General features: G+C 34.6%; 4 protein-coding genes across 6 annotated transcripts; 2 read left to right on the top strand and 2 right to left on the bottom strand.

Moving 5' to 3' along the window:
- Positions 1 to 4,805: 4,805 nt before the first annotated feature.
- On the top strand, positions 4,806 to 7,983 carry LOC108213288 (ABSCISIC ACID-INSENSITIVE 5-like protein 1). Of its 3 annotated transcripts, XM_017385067.2 has the most exons (6): positions 4,806 to 5,014; positions 5,731 to 6,905; positions 6,992 to 7,063; positions 7,169 to 7,198; positions 7,354 to 7,389; positions 7,518 to 7,983. In XM_017385067.2, exons 2-6 carry the CDS (start codon positions 5,775 to 5,777, stop codon positions 7,602 to 7,604), a joined length of 1,356 nt encoding a protein of 451 aa, XP_017240556.1. In that variant the 5' UTR covers positions 4,806 to 5,014; positions 5,731 to 5,774; the 3' UTR covers positions 7,605 to 7,983. The 3 variants fall into 3 exon arrangements, with proteins under 3 accessions (XP_017240556.1, XP_063946527.1, XP_063946526.1); XM_064090457.1 differs by lacking the exon at positions 7,354 to 7,389 and having other exon boundaries at positions 7,521 to 7,983; XM_064090456.1 differs by lacking the exon at positions 7,354 to 7,389 and having other exon boundaries at positions 4,810 to 5,014.
- Positions 7,984 to 8,028: 45 nt separating this feature from the next.
- LOC108211086 (iron-sulfur assembly protein IscA-like 3, mitochondrial) lies at positions 8,029 to 13,140 on the bottom strand. Its single transcript, XM_017382584.2, has 3 exons — positions 12,845 to 13,140; positions 12,456 to 12,573; positions 8,029 to 8,412 (listed from the first exon to the last, which is right to left on the bottom strand). Exons 1-3 carry the CDS (start codon positions 13,032 to 13,034, stop codon positions 8,322 to 8,324), a joined length of 399 nt encoding a protein of 132 aa, XP_017238073.1. The 5' UTR covers positions 13,035 to 13,140; the 3' UTR covers positions 8,029 to 8,321.
- Positions 13,141 to 13,713: 573 nt separating this feature from the next.
- Positions 13,714 to 16,208, bottom strand: LOC108212097 (pentatricopeptide repeat-containing protein At4g33170). The gene has a single exon (XM_017383829.2). It carries the CDS (start codon positions 16,186 to 16,188, stop codon positions 14,095 to 14,097), a length of 2,094 nt encoding a protein of 697 aa, XP_017239318.2. The 5' UTR covers positions 16,189 to 16,208; the 3' UTR covers positions 13,714 to 14,094.
- An 872-nt stretch (positions 16,209 to 17,080) lies between these two features.
- Positions 17,081 to 17,548, top strand: LOC108215004 (protein BIC2). Its single transcript, XM_017387305.2, has one exon. It carries the CDS (start codon positions 17,081 to 17,083, stop codon positions 17,546 to 17,548), a length of 468 nt encoding a protein of 155 aa, XP_017242794.1.
- Positions 17,549 to 18,630: the final 1,082 nt, after the last annotated feature.

An 18,630-nucleotide genomic window follows, 5' to 3' on the forward strand; every position in this document is an offset into this window, starting at 1 on the left:
TAAAGAATTAGCAGCTATCCGACAAAATTCAGGTGTTTTTAACAGATCCCACATAGGGATAATAATATCTACTAATGTGTTTAGGGCAGCCAAACATTTTTGTATTTTTCGTTTTTTAAATTTATTTTCTGATTTTGTATTTTCTGAAAATTATATTTAAAAATAAAGTCAAACATCATATTTCCTGAAAACTACTTTTTATTTGTAATTATGACAAATAATTTTTTAATATGAAACCTAAGAACCACTTACTAATCTACTCTATATAAGTTCAATAGTAGGAGTACAATTTTGCATGTTACCTAGTACAATAATGGCATCTTACTAGCGACACATTTTAGTCTCTCAGAAACCCTAAAAGAGACAGAGGACCCGGGGCCCCTTATTCACAATATTTCTAAGAAAATCGATTATACTCATCCAACTAAGAGGCACACATGCATTTGGTCGACGCCAGACAATGATGTGCATAACTTTACAGAGTTTGCAATTGTGTGTTCAAATTTAGAGGGTCAGTGTTCTATATATGTTCAATTTATTAGACAATCTGAGATTAATATTTGATTAATTTTTAATAAATATTTGATTAATTTATTAATTATATTTTGATTTAATTAAAATTTTCAATTTATCAAAAAATTCCTCTCATAAATCATGATAAAATACAGAATCACTAGGTTACTCTAGGATAGCTTAACTATTTTTGATGATTACAGATATGTTTCGAGATGTAATTCGGCCATTGCAGATTGCTATTTTACTTTATTGCATCACAAGCAGCTTATACAGTAACATTCTGGCTTCATATATATATATATATATATATATATATATATATATATATATATATATATATATATATATATATATATATATATCTGCACAAGACCGTCGGGGACTTTTTTGAGGCCCTATGCTGACTTTAAGAATAAGGCCCTGACAAAACAAAATTTTAATATATTTAAAATAACAAAATATCATTAACAAAATTAGACTGAATTTTTTTTTTTTTTAGTAGTTAGACTTAAATATGTGTGTGGCCGTGTGGGATTTACTGCTTGTACAGTGTACTACTCCCTCCCTCTCAATTTATAGGTCCCTTTTGGAAAAAAAAACTTGTCCCAAAATACTTGTCCCTCTCTTCTTTCAATACAAATTTATCTACATATTAATTGTGATTTTTTTTGAAACTCAACATTATTCTCATTTCTCAATGCACTAAATCACTATATTTATTGTGATTTTTTTGAAACTCAACTATATTCTCATTTATCAATGCACTAATTAATGATACATGAGATAAGATTCTATCTAACCAACCTTTTTCTTAATATGTGTGTTTATTCCAAAATGGACCTATAAATTGAGACGGAGGGAGTAGTTTGTGGGGAGAGAGAAAGAATAAGAAGAGACGTGCATGGCTGGGTCTTGGGAGTTGAGAATTGATTAGTGTTTGAATCAAATAATGGTAAAAATTAAAAAGATATTAATATTATATTATATTTCTCATGAGTATACCAAAAGATAGAAAGAAGTATTCATAAATTAGGGGCCCTAAATTTTTACGGGCTCTGTGCTGTTGCACTTGTTGCACTCCCTCAAAACCGGCCCGGTATCTGCACATGCTTATAAAGAGTGTACCAGACCCTTTTGTTAAGTTTACCAGAGTACTAGTGTACTACTGTTATATATATACCAGAAGAGCGCTATATGCTTACTACAATTTACATATACAATAGAATATGTATACATGCTTCAAAAATCTGCTATATATACCCTCTAATGTTGTCCGGTTCTTATTCTAATGACGAATTAAAAGTTGACGATATTATTTCGTCAAAAAAAAAAAAAAAAAAGTTGACGATATTATTGAGTATTGATCAATGTCTTGGGCCAGTTTAAGATTTTGATTATTATATCAGAATTTGATTTTAAAAAGATACTTTTTTTTATTTTATTTATTATATATAAATATCTTCTCTGGTAAAATTTAAAATCAATAATTTAATATTATACTCGGATATTGTGCATGGCATGGGACTGAGGGAGTATTACTTACTCCCTCCTTTTTTTAATATTTGACGTTTTGATTTTTGGCACATATCTTTAGGTGAGTTGACCGAATATTAAAAAATATTATATTTGATTGATTTTTTTTTGAATTAAAATTTTGATTATATATTTTTATTTAGAAAAAAAATTTAAAAAATAATAAATTTAATCACTCGGTCAAAGCAGTTAAACATACGTGCCCAAAGTCGTCAAATATTAAAAAACGGAGGAGGATTATCTTGAGATCGGAAAAGAACAAAATGTCAGCTATCAAAAGAAGAACAAAATGTCCACTAATTAGGCATACGTTTGCACTTGCATCCAACTAGTCGAGATGCCCAAACACTTAAAATATGAGACAGATCGGACTATAATAAAATGATTAGCTTGTGTGTGTGCACATCTTTAACTACAAATGTTGGATCCCAACTCAGCCATTTGTCAGGTTTTAATTTTTATTTCTTCTCCCCAACAGAAAAGGAAATATATTGAGCTAATCTGAGATCTATTTCTACCTGAACACCAGAAATGGACAAGGAGAATCCCTTCTTTTTCATTTCGGGTAATGCTAGGTATAATTTGCATGACACCATTCCAGGGACTATTCCTAATATAGACATGAACTATACTCCTTAAAGAAATCTATTGAGAAAAGATAGACCTACACGTTCAAATCTTGATTCTCAGATCACATGACTTATATATTGCTTAGTGCTCCAGGCATAAAGTGACTCCACCGGCTATTTTGTATATATTAGTATAGTGGTGAGCGGTCATCTCAAAGCTAAAGAAAAACAGAGGGAAATACCAGAGGTCTCGAATCAGTTCTATCTCATTATTTGATTATGAAATAATGAATGAGATGGATTTTATATTCCCAGTTAAATTGTTTAAGTTTTGGACAGCTTGACACCTATATTAAAAATTTTATAATAGTATAATTTTATAAATTAATTTTGAATCTTTTTTTCACGGAAATTATTGTTTAAATTTTCACACATAAGTTAAAATTTAAAATAAATCATAGAACAATATTTTATTAAAATCTTAATATGTGTTCCGGAAAACTGTAAAAGAATGAGTATATGATTATATTTTATATTAATCAAGTTATTAAATTATTTCATTTTGTCATGTCATTCTGTGCTAACATAATTTAAAATAATTCAGTACTCTTGCCATCCTCAAAAAAGAGATTCACAATAGTTCTAAAATTGGCAATAACAGAGAATATGGGTGTCTGACTTCCCGTATTAAGAACTTGAGCAATGTGCCTTGGCAGCAAATCACGTGCATATCGATATTTCATCCATATAAATGCATATTTGTGGATAATGGACTTCTTGAGTTCTTGTCGATACAACTCGTGGGCCCTGCCTACTCAGGAGTCAGGGGTCATTATTAACATCACCTCTCCGGGTCGAGTCCGAATGTCCGATTGTAAAGTAAGAGCATCTTTAGATCCAAGTATCCAACCCCTACGTCCTCCGTCCCGCATGTTTATATGCACTGTTTACACGCATTTTGAGATTTTTATAAAATATAGTTCAATAATGTTCTTTTAATTTTTCATTTTTTGAATAAAATTTTAAACGTCAAATTTATTTTTTCAGGATTTTAAAAAAAAATAAATATATAATATAAATATATTTTATAGGAACTTTAAAATACGTGCCAAAAAATAACGTAAAGAACCTGGTGGGACGGAGGGAGTAATGATTTTGTAAGGATATAAATAATTGCAAATTTATCTTATGTGTCAAATGTCCAACCTCTACTACGATCTGTTTCCTATTTATAGTCGCTCCCCATGTGCTATCCACTGTTTCCCTGAACTCCCTGTCAAGGAACCAGTTACTCTAAAACCCCATTTATGAGTCGAAGAGTGGATCACGGGCGCTCATCTTTGGAGCATTAATTTGCCATTCGTGCCACTATAAATTGTGAGAATATTGGGAGTGGCAGGGATCGAACCTGAGTCCTCTACCAACCTGAGCTCTGATACCATGTTAAGTGACTAATTCTCCTAAAACCTCAAGGTGTTAGAGAATGGCCCTTTCCAGGATCTTATATTCTAAGACTCCCTTGCTGTGAGTTTTTGCCTGGCTTGTCCCATCTTGGCCTCTTGGGCTTGGGGCCCAATAGCCTCGTTAATAAACGAACCGATCTTAATTATCATAATTTAACGGTTAGAAAGCTCGAATCAGTGTTTGAGAAAAAAAATTAAATTCAATTCGGATAAAACGAGATTCGGCTATGCGCGGCCATACTCAGCAGTCATTCTTCTGATTTCTTGCATTACCCAGAAAACTACGAGACTGGCACGTAGAAGGTTTTATGTTTTGGGCCTTTATTAGCCAACCTTTCTATACAGCCCAAGGCTTTTTAGTTCGGCCCATAAAAGCTATAGAAGTCTGAGATGAGGCTGGAATGTAGCCATCATGTGTGAATATAACAGGATGTATATTATTTATATTAAATATAAAATATAAAGTAACAGAAGGCCATGCAGAGATCTGGGACACGCGTCAACAAATGTCTATTCTAGTGCCATCTGTTTCATACATACACGTGTTCGTTTGTAAGCAACCTCTTTCATGCAAAAATAGTTTCTAGTTTTCAGTATTTTTATAACAAATTTAGCTCTTTAAAATAATCAAAACTCAATGTTGAGTATAAATTTGTGTGCATGTTTTAATATTATTTTATTTTACAACTATATGTATAAATCTATAATTATCATCACTAAAATTACTATAAAAAATAACTTCATTTTTAATGAATTTCATATCCATACAAATTATCACCGGCAAGAAAACTCAAGCACTTCTTAGCAAAGGCTGTATCCATTTCCTCCTGTCTAAGTTTCATCTCTCTGTGGCTGGGTGTAAATATATCTAGGGATTGAAGTTTTAGCCTAAGGCTTCAAGTTTTTCTGCACAAAGTTTTCAGCATACAACAAGTAAGTATACCAACTTCTTTAATATATGTTAATAATCTTGCATAAATTTGTTAATGCAAAGCAGGGATCTGGTATTGATTTTGGTTAAATGTTATTCAATTTGCAATTAGATCTGATATTTAGTAATAACTGATGAGTAATTAGTAGATTAGTGGGAAGTGTTTGATGTAATTATCAGATTGTTATGAACATCAGACTAGCTGAATATGGATGTATTTATTACTATGGCTACATGTTCTGCTCAGAATTCGATCTATATAAGAATTGATTTGTCTACATAATATGAGATTTATTGGATTATGTCTCATATGATTATAGTATTTTTATTTTGTTGGACTATCATATTTAAGGAAATTAACAATATATTCCCAGAATAGATATACTTAAGGTTTCGAAGTGTATTCAAGTGGAATAAAATGTAAAGATTTGCCCTAAAACAAAGTTGTTGAGGCCTGAGGTATCGTAAATTCAAACATATATAGTATTTTGATAGGTGTAGTATATGAGCTTACGAAGAGCATTTGATTGGTGTGTAAACTTGATGTGTAGTAGATAAGGATCAATGCCATTTTGTCTTTTTAATGTGAGTTGAAGTAGAAATTTCTTCTTGCCATGAACCACTATACCAGCAATATAAATTTCATCGACAGGATCTTCAGTTGAAGGATTCCTTTTATTTTTTATTAAATACTTTCTTGTCTGCAATGTCTCAACAGAACTGACAAAATTTTGAGAAGAAATTCTAACAAGAATTTAAGGAATGGAAGGAGTCAATGATCAGTCTGATCACGAGGTTGAATCCGCGCTGCGTATTGAAGAGCAAGAACAGCCCAGGATTAATTCATTTCCTTCACTGGGCCGTCAGTCATCAATTTACTCGCTTACTCTGGATGAATTTCAGAATACTCTTACAAGTGATGGAAAAAGCTTTGGATCCATGAATATGGATGAGTTCCTCAGGAGCATTTGGACTGCAGAAGAAATTGAAGCGCAAACACAGAATGCCAACACAATGGTGCCCGCAGCGGAGGCCAAGACAGGTGTCACGAACATGAATCCACAATATCACTATGGTACAACCCCGAATGAGAGCAGCAATATTGCAGGACAAAGGAACTTGACAAGACAAGGATCACTGAGTGTTCCAGCACCTTTGTGCCTAAGGACAGTGGAAGAAGTGTGGTCTGAGATCAGTAAAACTCAACAGAGCACCAACAATATTCCCCGTGCTGGTTCCAAGCAACGGGAGCCTACATATGGAGAAATGACACTTGAGGATTTTTTGGTCAAGGCAGGGGTAGTCCGTGAAGAAGGTGCTGCTGCACAAGTTCCTCAGCATCGTCCGCATCCTCATCCGGCTCCACCTCAGCTTCATCCTCATCCTGCTCCACCTCAGCTTCAACCTCATCCTGCTCCACCGCAGCTTCAACCTCAACCTCAACCTGCTCCACCTCAGCTTCAACCTCAACCTGCTCCACCTCAGCTTCAGCCTCAGCCTCAACCCTATGGTATGTACCTAAACTGCGACAGTACAGCAGCGTCTAACTATATGGTTATAGGATGCGGCGGTACTGGCAGTGTTGGTGTCCCTGCTCCATTCAAACCGCAGCCACAAACTGGTGGTAGAACTGTAACAACTTGCTTGCCAGGTGGGAAGAGTAGCGCAATCGGACACCAACCTGCGGTGAGTTATGGCGGGGGAGTGGCTAATGGTGCATGTGCAACTGAAAGTTTTGGAGAAATGAGTCCTGTTTCCTCAGATGGGATAGGTACAAACAAGCCAGGGCGGAAGCGGATAATAGATGGACCAGTAGAGAGGGTGATTGAAAGGCGGCAAAAAAGGATGATTAAAAATAGGGAGTCGGCTGCAAGATCTAGAGCAAGAAAACATGTACAGCTCTTTTCATATATTTAAATTCCAACATTTATTTCCGAAGCACTTTCTAAATGTCCTCTTGTATTTTGTCTTTCAAACAGGCATACACTATTGAACTTGAAGCCGAACTGAATCAGTTAAAACATGAAAATGCGTACCTCAGGCAAAGGCTGGTAAGTACTAAATACAAGATCGCGGTATAGCTGCAATTTGTTGGCAAGTTTGTGTTATAACATCTCTTTATCTGACAAGACTCCCTTTTCTTGTGCCATGAACAGACAGAGACAGAGAGCAGAGCTAATCAGCAGGTAATGTTTAAATCATCAGTAATTTGTCATAATAATTTGCAACTGTAATGTGGGATTGTAATCATTCCTCCGAGTAGAGTAGCTGAATCATGCATATTCACTTACAAACTAGCATCTCAACTCTTGGTTGAGAGCTTATAAACCTGATTTTGCAGAAATGGTGCAATCAGATTATGCTATTCCACGAGGAGGTGTGTGTTATCTAAACTAAGCATTTGTTCACTCATCAATCGAGTCACTTGTAATTTAAGCTCTAGCAATTTGCTTTCTTCGTATTCTTGTATATTTACTTCAGAGATGTGTCTTGAACTATATGCAGCAGCTGGAGGCAACAAGAAACAAAATTCACAAAAAAGCGAAAGAGACACTGGCACCGTTGAAGAGGAGTTACAGCTGTCCCTACTGAATCGGAAGCTGATGGGAGCTCGTTGCAATATATATAATAAGTTGAAAATTATAGTAGTTTCCTGGGTATTTCAACGTCTTAATGTTTTGTGGTATAATATGTGCAATAATGGTGTACTTGTGTATTTGCATGGAACAATGTTTTGTACCTGTGTTGTACACAGCGATAATAGCAGTTCTTTTTGCATGAACTTCTGAAGGAATATAGTCTATAAGCATCATAAAAATTAGCAGTTCTTTTTGCATGAACTTCTGAAGGAATGGTCTATAAGCATCATACAAATCAGGAAATCAGTATTAACAATTGGATGTATTATAGTATTCAGTCTACTGGTTAATTTTAAAAATCGAATCGTCAAATTGGAAAAGCACTTTGTACCTGCGGGGATTAATCGACCGAATCAAGACGATGATTCTTATTAGGATTTATAGAACCATGTAACGATAGGGGTCATATAAATGGGCACTCCGGCCAATAGTATCCTACATAGAATTTTGTGGCAGTGCTCAATCTGTCAGAGCATCGAAACTTTTACAACAATTTTTCAAGAGTGCACAAAATGGACTACATATTTGTACAAGTATCACTGTATGTACTAATTGACAATGCATCACAAGATATTATTTGCTGTAAAGCAAATTTTTAGACTGCTCATAAGATGATGTATCTCTTGCATTACTGAAATGCCCTATGATTGTGTACCATACAACAGTGTAATCATGATTGTTCTTTACTAGCTGTAGTCATAAATGATTCGCCGCAGCCACACTGCCCTTTTGAGTTGGGGTTGATGAATATGAACTCTGACCTGAGTATTAAATTCAAAGAAATCAGATAAGGAATCTGCAGCAACATCAGTGCAGAAATGAATATGGTATTAAACACGCCAAAAAGACTTAATGAGAGGTTTTGCTATATGCCATGTATTTTCCCTAAATATGAAACACCGCCCAAGGGTGAGACAATTATTATGGTACATGACTACATTCTACGTGCTAAAAACCAGTACTGCAGTTAGAAGTATATACTGACCCGAAGATCATGTGAACAAAACGAGAATACAGCGACTCTGGTGCAGAAAATACAAATGATAAGACACATGAGCTAAAAAGACTTAAAAAGAGGTTTTACTATATCATATATATTCCCAAAGGATGAAATGTTATCAAGGACGAGACAAATATCATCGTCAAATGGAAATAGACAACTATGGTACATGACTACATGCCAAAATCAGTGATGTGGAGTAAGTTAATTCAGTCGCACAGCTTTCTCCTTTCTACCAAATGTTGTGACATATAACGGAAGCCTAATGAATTAGGTACTAAAGTATATGCTGCAGACCTATAGCCTGACCAAGTAATCTAGTTGTACACAGACCTCACTTCCATTCCTAATAATGAAAGCTTCAAAACATGATGACACACATACATAAGAAAACAATATAAAGCAAGAAAAAGTAAATATCAACATTTAATTATAGTGAGGACTAAGATAATATCAAGAAACATGCATACAAATACGAAATATAGTAAAATAGTAGGAAGAGAGAGGTGCCAAAAAAACCATAAGAAAGAAACTTTCTAGCTATCAACAATCCTCTACTGCCATAACCTTATACCCCAAACACCCAAAATCCAAGCTACAGAGAACAGGACCCATAAGAAAATCCGCTGTACAGAGTCAACAGATGCGAATCAAGCCAAATAATTAAAAGGGAAGAGAGGATAAATTACTTTGGGGCAAACAAAATTTTAAGTTGAAGATGTCAGGTATGTTATTAAGTTATACCATTCAATACATCAATTCGAAATTGCATAACTGATTTCACAATGATATACAACTAAATAATTTACAGGACTATTTGGAATCGTTTTAACTTCCAGTTGGAACTCATAGAAATATAGAACATAATTTGTCAATTCACCCACTGCATCAAAGGCCTTAGTGTAAATAATATAAACATATAATAATCGTCTATAACGTCGACACAACAAAGCAAGTCCAAGATAACTTTGGATCTTTTCTTAGTGCAACACATAATATTTCAAATCAGTTATTATTGCACTCTTTTGTGTTAAAATTTTCTGTTTATATTTTTTTCTTTAGGGATGATCTTGTAAATATAATTATATAGAAACAATTCTGTAAACATAAATAATTAAAATTTTCTGATATATGAAACTGTATGGATAAAATTTGCAGTAAATTTGAAAGTTTAGGAACTGTATTAGTGAATTAGACAATTTCACCGATCCTGAAATTCATTAGAGGAGTAACAATTTCAAATTATAGTACAAGTCTTAGGTGCCAAGCAGCAAGAGAACCACCAGGAGACATTAGGAGCATCTCCAACAGCGTTAACTTAAGTGATACAAAATACTGATTATCTAAAATTTGCTGAACCTATAAGGCTTTCTGTTTCCACTATAATGGTTGGCTATATTTTAAAAATAGTATGTTATTATTATAATATTGTAAGAAATGATGTAGAATCTATTTACAGGTCGTGACAAGTCTCTAGAGGTTCACAAATAGCCAACCTCAGGAGGTTGGCTAAAATTATAGCCAACAGTTTTGTCCTAAAGGAGTTCAACTTTTTTTAGACATCTCTATAATTTTTATTTATAGTATCTTTTATCTACTTTTAGCTACGGGTTTCATATGGTTGGAGTTATAGAATACGCTTTCATTTGAAATTAATTTCAAAAATGGTACTCTCCATTGGACTTCCCATCATCAACTTGCTTTCTAACCTGCAAGTGTTTGTCACTAATTTGATCTAACGGATTCGCTATGAAATCGCAATATAACATCCAATCAAAATTTCCAGAAAAGCCTTTAATATCTCCCCCTTGCACCTCAAGCCTCAATATCTCTTTCATATTCTGCATATTAAGCGATTAACACTATGACTTTTTCATCTGAACTAGGTTTTCAGTATATCAACTTCTACACCAATAAAACAAGATTCAGTGTAAATGAACATTCTCTGCTGTCATGATTTTATGGAGAATCATCTTTACAACTCTGACTACTCTGGTTCTACATAAATCTGTTCTATTGCGCTCATTTTAAGTGACTTTAGCTGTTTCAATGTCATATTACCTATTAGGAGCCGCTAATTTAATAAGTTTTAGCCAAAACATTGGCTGATCTGTCATCTGTTCTTACTCTACTTGTATTTACAAATTCCGATCGTGATTCTTTCGTTGCTAATGTTTGTTCAAAAATGTACAGAGATAAAACTGTAGTCTGGAGGATATGCACTTTCTCTGTGATTTTCTTCCTGTGATCCGAAATCTCAGCTGTCAAATTGAGTAATCATGTTCATGTCAGATTACAAGTATTGCAATTTCTTTAACAGTTCAATAGGCATTTCTCACTAGGTTGAGCTCAATCATTCTAAAATCTAGCTAGCACAGGAAACAGATTCTCCCATGCTTTGGCTTAATGCATTTGATAGATCTGAGTGAACAAACTCTGCCACCTCAAATTACTCCAGCTCAATTCTATCAGAACACCGCCCCTTCATAAAATTTAGCGATGTAATTTTTACTTCATTATTCTGTTACATATATATTATGTAAATAAAGTTTTATGTTAGACTCATAGTACATAGGTTATTTATACTTAAATTAAATCATGCATGGTGATAGATAGCAGTTCAGCTATTTATTTGGACCTCAAGTATTCATAGCATGTACCCTCCGAGGGTTGGCACAGGAACTATTTATAACAAGCCCACTGGATTAGAATAACCTACAGCTCAAAAAGAAAAATAAAAAAAGAAGAGATCTCGCTTGTATAAATTCACAAAAAAAAAAAAATATTTACAAAATGTACATTCTCATAAAGGTCTATGCAACCTTCTCCTAGAGAATCTTTTGAAAAAGTTGTAATAATATTGTCAATCATTTCACAAAACTATTCATATAACGTGTCTTTTACACAGATATCGATATCATCTATCAGGAATGTTCTGCAGTCTAAATTATCTATAATCATACTACTCTATTAACAATCTAGATGATTCTTAGGATTTTTCTCTTGTTATCCAATATCCAAGTCCAATTTTCTACTACTACTATATGCAAAGATATTTCATATTAATCTTAAGTCTTAACACTAGAGTAAGCTTTGTGCATAATAATTAAATAGTATTTTATAATATATCGAAGAGTATTTTAGTATTTTGTTTAGATGATGCCCTGCCAGGACCAGGCCTACCATCTACTATCTTCATTTCTGCACATGTCCTGCATCAAATTGGCGAGTCCTAGGATCCAACCACCTTCTGCCCAAATTTCTGTCTCTGACCAGTGAATTCATACCAACCTCTCTTACAACTATAATGCTGAAGCAAACTTATTATCTCACCTCTTGTCTAACAGGCCCAACACCCTATCAAAAGTTCAAACCAAAGCCATGGACCATGGCCCTTTAGATTTGAAAAGGGAGTTCTCATGTAAACTTAACTTTCTCTAGTGAAGGGATATCAGATGGTGATTCAGTCAAGTACAAGATCAATTAAATGTGTGAATACAAGAATGTGTTATTTCATACTTTTTGCATAAGTTACAAAACAAGATGGCTAAAACATACTACCAGGGAGATATTAAATTAAGAGAACTGAATTAAGAGTAAAATAGACCAACTAGCTATAAAATTTACTCACTAGCGATTATACAATATACGTAACTATAAGCAGTAGAGCTATATGCGTGCCAGTAACTCTAACTTTTAAAGTTTAAACAAAATTATAAATTCAAAATCCAAAAAGCGAAGCAATCTGCCTCACAAAAATATAAACGAAGACTCCAATTATTAAACATTACGAAACAAAGGTACCTTAGCTTGTCGTCTACAAAATCCATCTTGGTTCCAATAACATGCATCAAAGCTTTCGGCTCAACCACTATCTTCACGCCTTTCTCCTCGACGACTTCATCAAACTTTCCCTTCTCATCTAATCCCAAACCACAACAACAAGCCAATCCTCAATCACAACAATTCGAAACCGTGTAATTTATTCCATACATTTAATTAAGCAACAAATATCTAACATCAATCAAAGAGCTTACGTCATCATATCAAAACCAATAAAATCATTTAATTTCTATAATTCGACATATCAAATTTATAAAATAATATTCATAATAATTATTCTAAAAAATGATAGTAATCGTTCTCCGTGTTCTCGCGCTAAAACTATTCAAGATACGAGAAAGGGGACGAACCGGCGTAGTTAAGAGTGTAGGACAAGCCGTTGCAACCGCGAGACTTGACGCCGAGTTTGAGAAAAGGTCGCTGGCGATGTTCGAGAAGCTGCCGGATTCTGGCGGCGGCGGCGTCAGTGATTGATAAGATTTGCCGGCGAGCCGGCGTACGGATCGCCTCGGCGGCCTTGGCAGCAATTTTGGTTGCCATGTATGTATCGTCGATTCGTAATCTTGTACAAAATTTATTATTTGGGTCTCGTATAAATGAAAGTAGAAAGATGAGTATTTAGGAAAGAAAAAAGTAAATTGAAGATGAATTCATTTACTTTTTCAAATTAGCATTATTTTAAGGAAACAAATAGAATAAAAGATAGTATTAAATTACTTTTAAATGAGAGCTGCTTCAACTTATTTGGTATCGGAAAATCAGAAATCGGTATTAATCGAACTAAACATAAGGCACGTTATAAATTATTAAAATAAAAATATTATATATATTAATTTAATTTATTGTATAACATATTAGTTAAAAAAATATATATAGTGTTTATTGGATTTCAAAAATTAAATTATTTGACATCTCACAAAAAATTAATCATTGATCAATCGGTCAAATCATAATTTTTAGAACCATGACCCAATATAAAATTAAAAAGAATCTTTATTTATCATATGAAAATATGTTATTTTGACATACTACTAGTAAGTAGTACCCAACCAAAACCTTTTTTTTTTATGTTTTGTTTTTTAAATGAATTGAGCTACTTGGTATGGTGGCACCACATGATGGCCCAGTATGCGGTGTTAATAGCAAGGAGTTCAGTTCAGCTAATGAAGTTCTCTTCTTGGCTCCTGGTTCCTGCCAGTTTGCAACTGTTTTTGAAAGATTTTGTAGCTCTAAACCTCGTTTTGTAGTTGGCTGAAAAGGGGCTTGCTGAGAATTTTTGTGTTCATCTATTCAACTTCTGTAGGATGGATCAAGTAAAGGAGCAGGACCTTGCTCAAATTTGATGACGGTGTCTAATCGAATTCCAGTTAATGTGTAAACCACCAAACCGCAGTCATGCTAACTAGTTAATCTTTTGATCAATTTCAGTTTCTTCTCTGCAGAAGTCCCTTTCATTCGGGTGCCAACCAGCACCTTTACTGGCCTGATGGACGGGCATGAAATCAGGCAATTACTGGTGATATCATATGGCTCCTTTGCCATGGATGAAGTTTGGTAATCAGAAAAAATGAATGTTAATTCTACACCAAGACTTCTATATCTACCAATAACCGCCACAAGAACAAGATCCATCCACAAAATGGTGAAACCTACTATTATCTCTGACAATTATCTTTCTCCCTGTAACTTTAGAAATGAATTTAATTGCAGAATGACAATCAAAACAAACTCTTAGGTTTTTCTTTATAATGATTGGCTTCCCACTAGGCATGCTTATAAGTGCAAATGCAATAGCTATCCTCTCGCTGTGACGATGCAGCATTTTAACCTTCATACTGTCTACCACATCGAGTGAGATAGAATCCGTACAAGGAATGTATCCAGCTTCTACTATCTCATTAAAAAGACCATCAAGCCTCTTGTCAATATCTTCTTTTCTAGGATGAGACCAGTCATCAGCTCCGAAGACATGGGTTTTGTTATCAACATCAACCCAACTGTAACCAGGTACTTTCTTAACATTCACATCCTTCATCAACCTCCTAACTCTCTTTACATCATCCCATCGATGTCCTTTTGCATATATATTGCAAAGCAATACATGGGCTCCACTATTCTCAGGCTCAATCTTCAATAATTGTTCTGCTGCGAATTTGCCCCTCTCAATATCATTGCATATCCAGCATGCAGCAAGAAACGAACACCATCCAAAAGCATTTGGCTCAAATGGCATGCTACTGATAAATTCTTCAGCTTCCTTGAGCCTTCCAGCTCGACCAAACATATCAATTACACAAGAGTAATGTGCTGGTCCAGGTTTTACACCATAAGTCATTTCCATGGAATAGAAGTAATTCAATCCTTCCTCTACCAATCCTGCATGGCTACATCCAGTTAAAAGTTTCCCAAAGGTAATTGAATTTGGTTTCACTTTTGCCTTGGTCATTCTATCAAAAACTTTCACTGTATCTCTTCCTAAACCATGTTGAGCAAAGACACCCAACAACGAATTCCATGCAATATCAATCGGCATACAGATCCCCTCAAAGACTTGAACCGAATGATCAAACAAGCCACATTTTCCGTACATGTCGATCAAAGATGAATAAACAATTGGATTCTCTGCAAAATTAAACTTAAACACTAGGGCATGAAGCTGGATCCCCTGTTCAAGAGCAGCCTGGTGAGCACATGCCTTGATCAAACTTGAAAAAGTGAACTCATTAGGTAGAATCAAATGCCGTTGCATCTCAATAAAAAAATTTGCAGCCATCTCAATTTCTTCCGCTTCTACAAATCCATCAATCAGAGAAGTAAAGGAAACAACATCTCTACTCCCAAAGTCGGTCCCAAACACAATAGTCGCACTTTCCATGTCACCCATTTTAGAGTACATATCTATTAGAGCATTGCCTACAATCCTATGAGATTCATAACCCAATTTTACAACAATCGAGTAAAGAGATTTTCCAACACTACAAGCTTTCAACGCCCCACAAGCACACAATGTAGTAGAAAGAACATGTTGATCAACAACAACATCTTCCCTCCTCATCTTAACAAAAGCTAACAACGCTTCCTCAAAATCACCATTCTTACTATACCCATCAATCATTGCAGTCCAAGACACCTCATCTTTCCATGGCATTTCCTCAAAGACCATACAAGCTTCACCCATGAACCCGCATTTCGAATACATATCAGCTAAATTACTACCCACATATAATTCATCACTAAACCCACTTTTCAATGCAAGACAATGTACTTGCTCCCCCATGGCTACCAACTCAACAGCACTACAAGCCTGAACGACACTCGAAAACGCAAACTCATTCGGGCTTTCACCAGCAACCACCATTTCTCTAAAAGTGATAATTGCGTCCATAAATGCCAAATTCTGAGAAAGCCCAGATATCAAAGCTGTCCAAGAAACCAGGTTTGGTTGAGGCATCTTGTCGAACACCTTGAATGCATAGTCCAGATTGCCACATTTGCAGTACATTGTGAGAATATGATTGCTTAAGAATGTGCATAGTGACCCTGAGACTATTAATTGAGCGTGAAGTTGGTTGCCCTTGTGGATTTGTTTGGTTTTAGCGTATGTTTGTATAATTGAAGTTAGATCCTTTGAATCCTTCACAAGATGCTTGCTCAGATATTGAAATGAGGTACTGTTTAAATATTTAAGTTTCATGACAGAGTCCGGGAATTGAAATTGGGAAGTACCGAAAGTGTGGTTGCCTGATTAGTGTCACTAAATTAATTTAATATTATTTTGAATATAATTATTCTATCATATAATTTTGATTTACAGTCTTATAAATTTAAATAATTTAAATGTATATATCATAAAAATATTATTTATTATATATATATATAACATATATCTTTAATAAATTTATATATATTGTTTAATTATAACACAAACATTACATCTTTTTATTATTTTTCATTTTTATCAAATCAAATATTAAAATTTTAAAAATATTTTTTTCCAAATTTAATATTTTATAATTGATTGACTTTTGTTCGACCGATTAAAATGATAGTTAACCGACATTTTCAAAAGTCATTTTTCACCCGATTTTTTGTTTACTTTACTGCACTCCGCTTCTTTTTTATTCATTTACATAACTCTATGGCATTCGCCTTGGAACGGGTCGAGGCAACTATACTGGGACAAAAACATGCACTATACTTTGGAGATGCAGTCCATTAAATTTGATGTTTTGATCTCGTATTTAAAATTTCATGCATTGAAGAAAAAATATCAGAAATCATACGTAACACTTTTATTACGACCAGAAGAAGACGAAAACAAAGGACAGGCGAGGCATGCGCAGCCTCTAGTTGATTTGATTTTTATGTTTCTAGACGAGACAACTAGGAGAGCAAAGAAGAAGGCACCACACAATACGCCAATAGCGGATCCCATCTAAGTAAAGACACGTTCTCTTTTCACTTACCATACATGAAACATAGCACTTGTAAACCCTTTACGTGTTACCTAATGTCCCACTCATTTTTCTCCTACCTCCTCATTATATCTAACCCTTCTCCGCACCAACAAAACACAACCAACAAGAATGGCTTCAACTACACCTGCAAATCTTTCTCATCTCGAGAAATCTCCATGCAGCTCTAAGTATGATGCCGGATATCACGAACCTCAACCCGAAAAACATAAACAAGACATGTTCACTTTGGAGATCTGTAGTGAAGAGGAGGTTTTTCAGGGTGATCAGCCCCCCAAACCTAGTAAAGTAGGCGCATTGCAGACAGTGGCAGGTTCGAGCAGACGTGATGCTGAGGATGAGAGTGGGAGGGAGAGGCTGAAGAGACATCGGATGGAGATGGGTGGGCGAGTGTGGATTCCAGATACATGGGGTCAGGAGAATTTGCTGAAGAATTGGATAGACTGCACTGCATTTGATGCTTCGTTGGGTAACAGCAGCGTGCTCTCGGCTAGGGCTGCTCTTATGCAACAGCGTGCTACTACGAGGTCTGCTAATAATCTTCCACTTCGCAGAAGGATATTAGAGAACAGATGTTAGTTTAGTGTTGATCAACTTGTTGGTTTGCTTTATTAATGGAATAGTAATGTGTTAGACAATATATTAAGCTACTTTTTTGTGGTTATGCTTGAATGAATAAAGTAATTATGGGAACTGAGACTCTGCATTCAGACAGAAGTGATTGCTTTCTTCTTCTTGATTTGTTTGTTCAGTTGATGTTCTTGAGCCGAAAGTACAAGCTAGTTAGATATGCATACTTTATGTGAACTCAAATTAGAGTATTAGACCAACAAATAGGATAGTCACTACATTTCATTATTTAGGTTTGAGATCTTATGATTCTGTACTCCAAATTTGTTCGACAAATGAATTTGTAAACTGATGGCTCATAGACTTCTAGTTTAATTATCAATATAATATCTCAGATCCGGTTTAATTAGCAATATAATATCTCAGATCCATTTTACAGGAGTCTTGGTAGTTGGTACCTCAAGATATTAAAATAGTTATATTATGTTTGTAGGGATGATAGAAGTTAGGAATGAGAAGTTAGGATTACATATATATCGATAATCACAACTAATCAGATGACCCGTTGATTCGAGATTTATCAAGAATTTATCAGAGATTTTTAATCTAATTAGGTATATCAATAAAAATATTTTTAAGAATTAATCAGTAAAATTTTCAATCGAGATTTTTAGTCTAATCGAAGTGTGTAAATCAGAAAAATATTTTTTAAATATTAATCAGGAATTTTTAATAAAACGGAGAATTTTAAAACACTACCTATACCTGAAAATTTCAATATTTTATAATATAATTAAAAGATATTAAATAGTTAAGAACCGCCTCTCTCTTCCCCTCTCCCTCTCTAAACCCTAGCCGCCATTAAAGATTTTTGAGGGGGCTTCCATCGGCTTTCACCGGTGGAAAGCCCCAATTTCTTTTTTCTATTTTACTGTTTTGCAATCTTATTTTCCATTTAATAAGTTCCCAATTTATTTGAGTTTTGTTAGTCTCTCCTTGTTGTGAAAGTTGATTTGTTTTGTTTTGGTGTTCTTCATGACCGAGGTTATAGATCGGCATGATTTTTATGAGTTTGATTCAGGCTTGAAAGT

Source organism: Daucus carota, chromosome 3 (assembly GCF_001625215.2).
Source record: "Daucus carota subsp. sativus chromosome 3, DH1 v3.0, whole genome shotgun sequence".
Lineage (NCBI taxonomy): Eukaryota > Viridiplantae > Streptophyta > Magnoliopsida > Apiales > Apiaceae > Daucus > Daucus carota.

Bases quoted from the DNA above. Each gene is read 5' to 3' on its own strand.
- LOC108213288 (XM_017385067.2), top strand. From the start codon at position 5,775: ATGGAAGGAGTCAATGATCAGTCTGATCACGAGGTTGAATCCGCGCTG. The intron at 7,064-7,168 runs GTAAGTACTAAA...TGCCATGAACAG, and splicing joins CGTACCTCAGGCAAAGGCTG to ACAGAGACAGAGAGCAGAGC. The intron at 7,199-7,353 runs GTAATGTTTAAA...CTGATTTTGCAG, and splicing joins AGAGCAGAGCTAATCAGCAG to AAATGGTGCAATCAGATTAT.
- LOC108211086 (XM_017382584.2), bottom strand. From the start codon at position 13,034: ATGGCAACCAAAATTGCTGCCAAGGCCGCCGAGGCGATCCGTACGCCG. The intron at 12,574-12,844 runs GTTCGTCCCCTT...GTTTGGGATTAG, and splicing joins CTACACTCTTAACTACGCCG to ATGAGAAGGGAAAGTTTGAT. The intron at 8,413-12,455 runs GTACCTTTGTTT...TTTAATACTCAG, and splicing joins TTTGTAGACGACAAGCTAAG to GTCAGAGTTCATATTCATCA.
- LOC108212097 (XM_017383829.2), bottom strand. From the start codon at position 16,188: ATGAAACTTAAATATTTAAACAGTACCTCATTTCAATATCTGAGCAAG.
- LOC108215004 (XM_017387305.2), top strand. From the start codon at position 17,081: ATGGCTTCAACTACACCTGCAAATCTTTCTCATCTCGAGAAATCTCCA.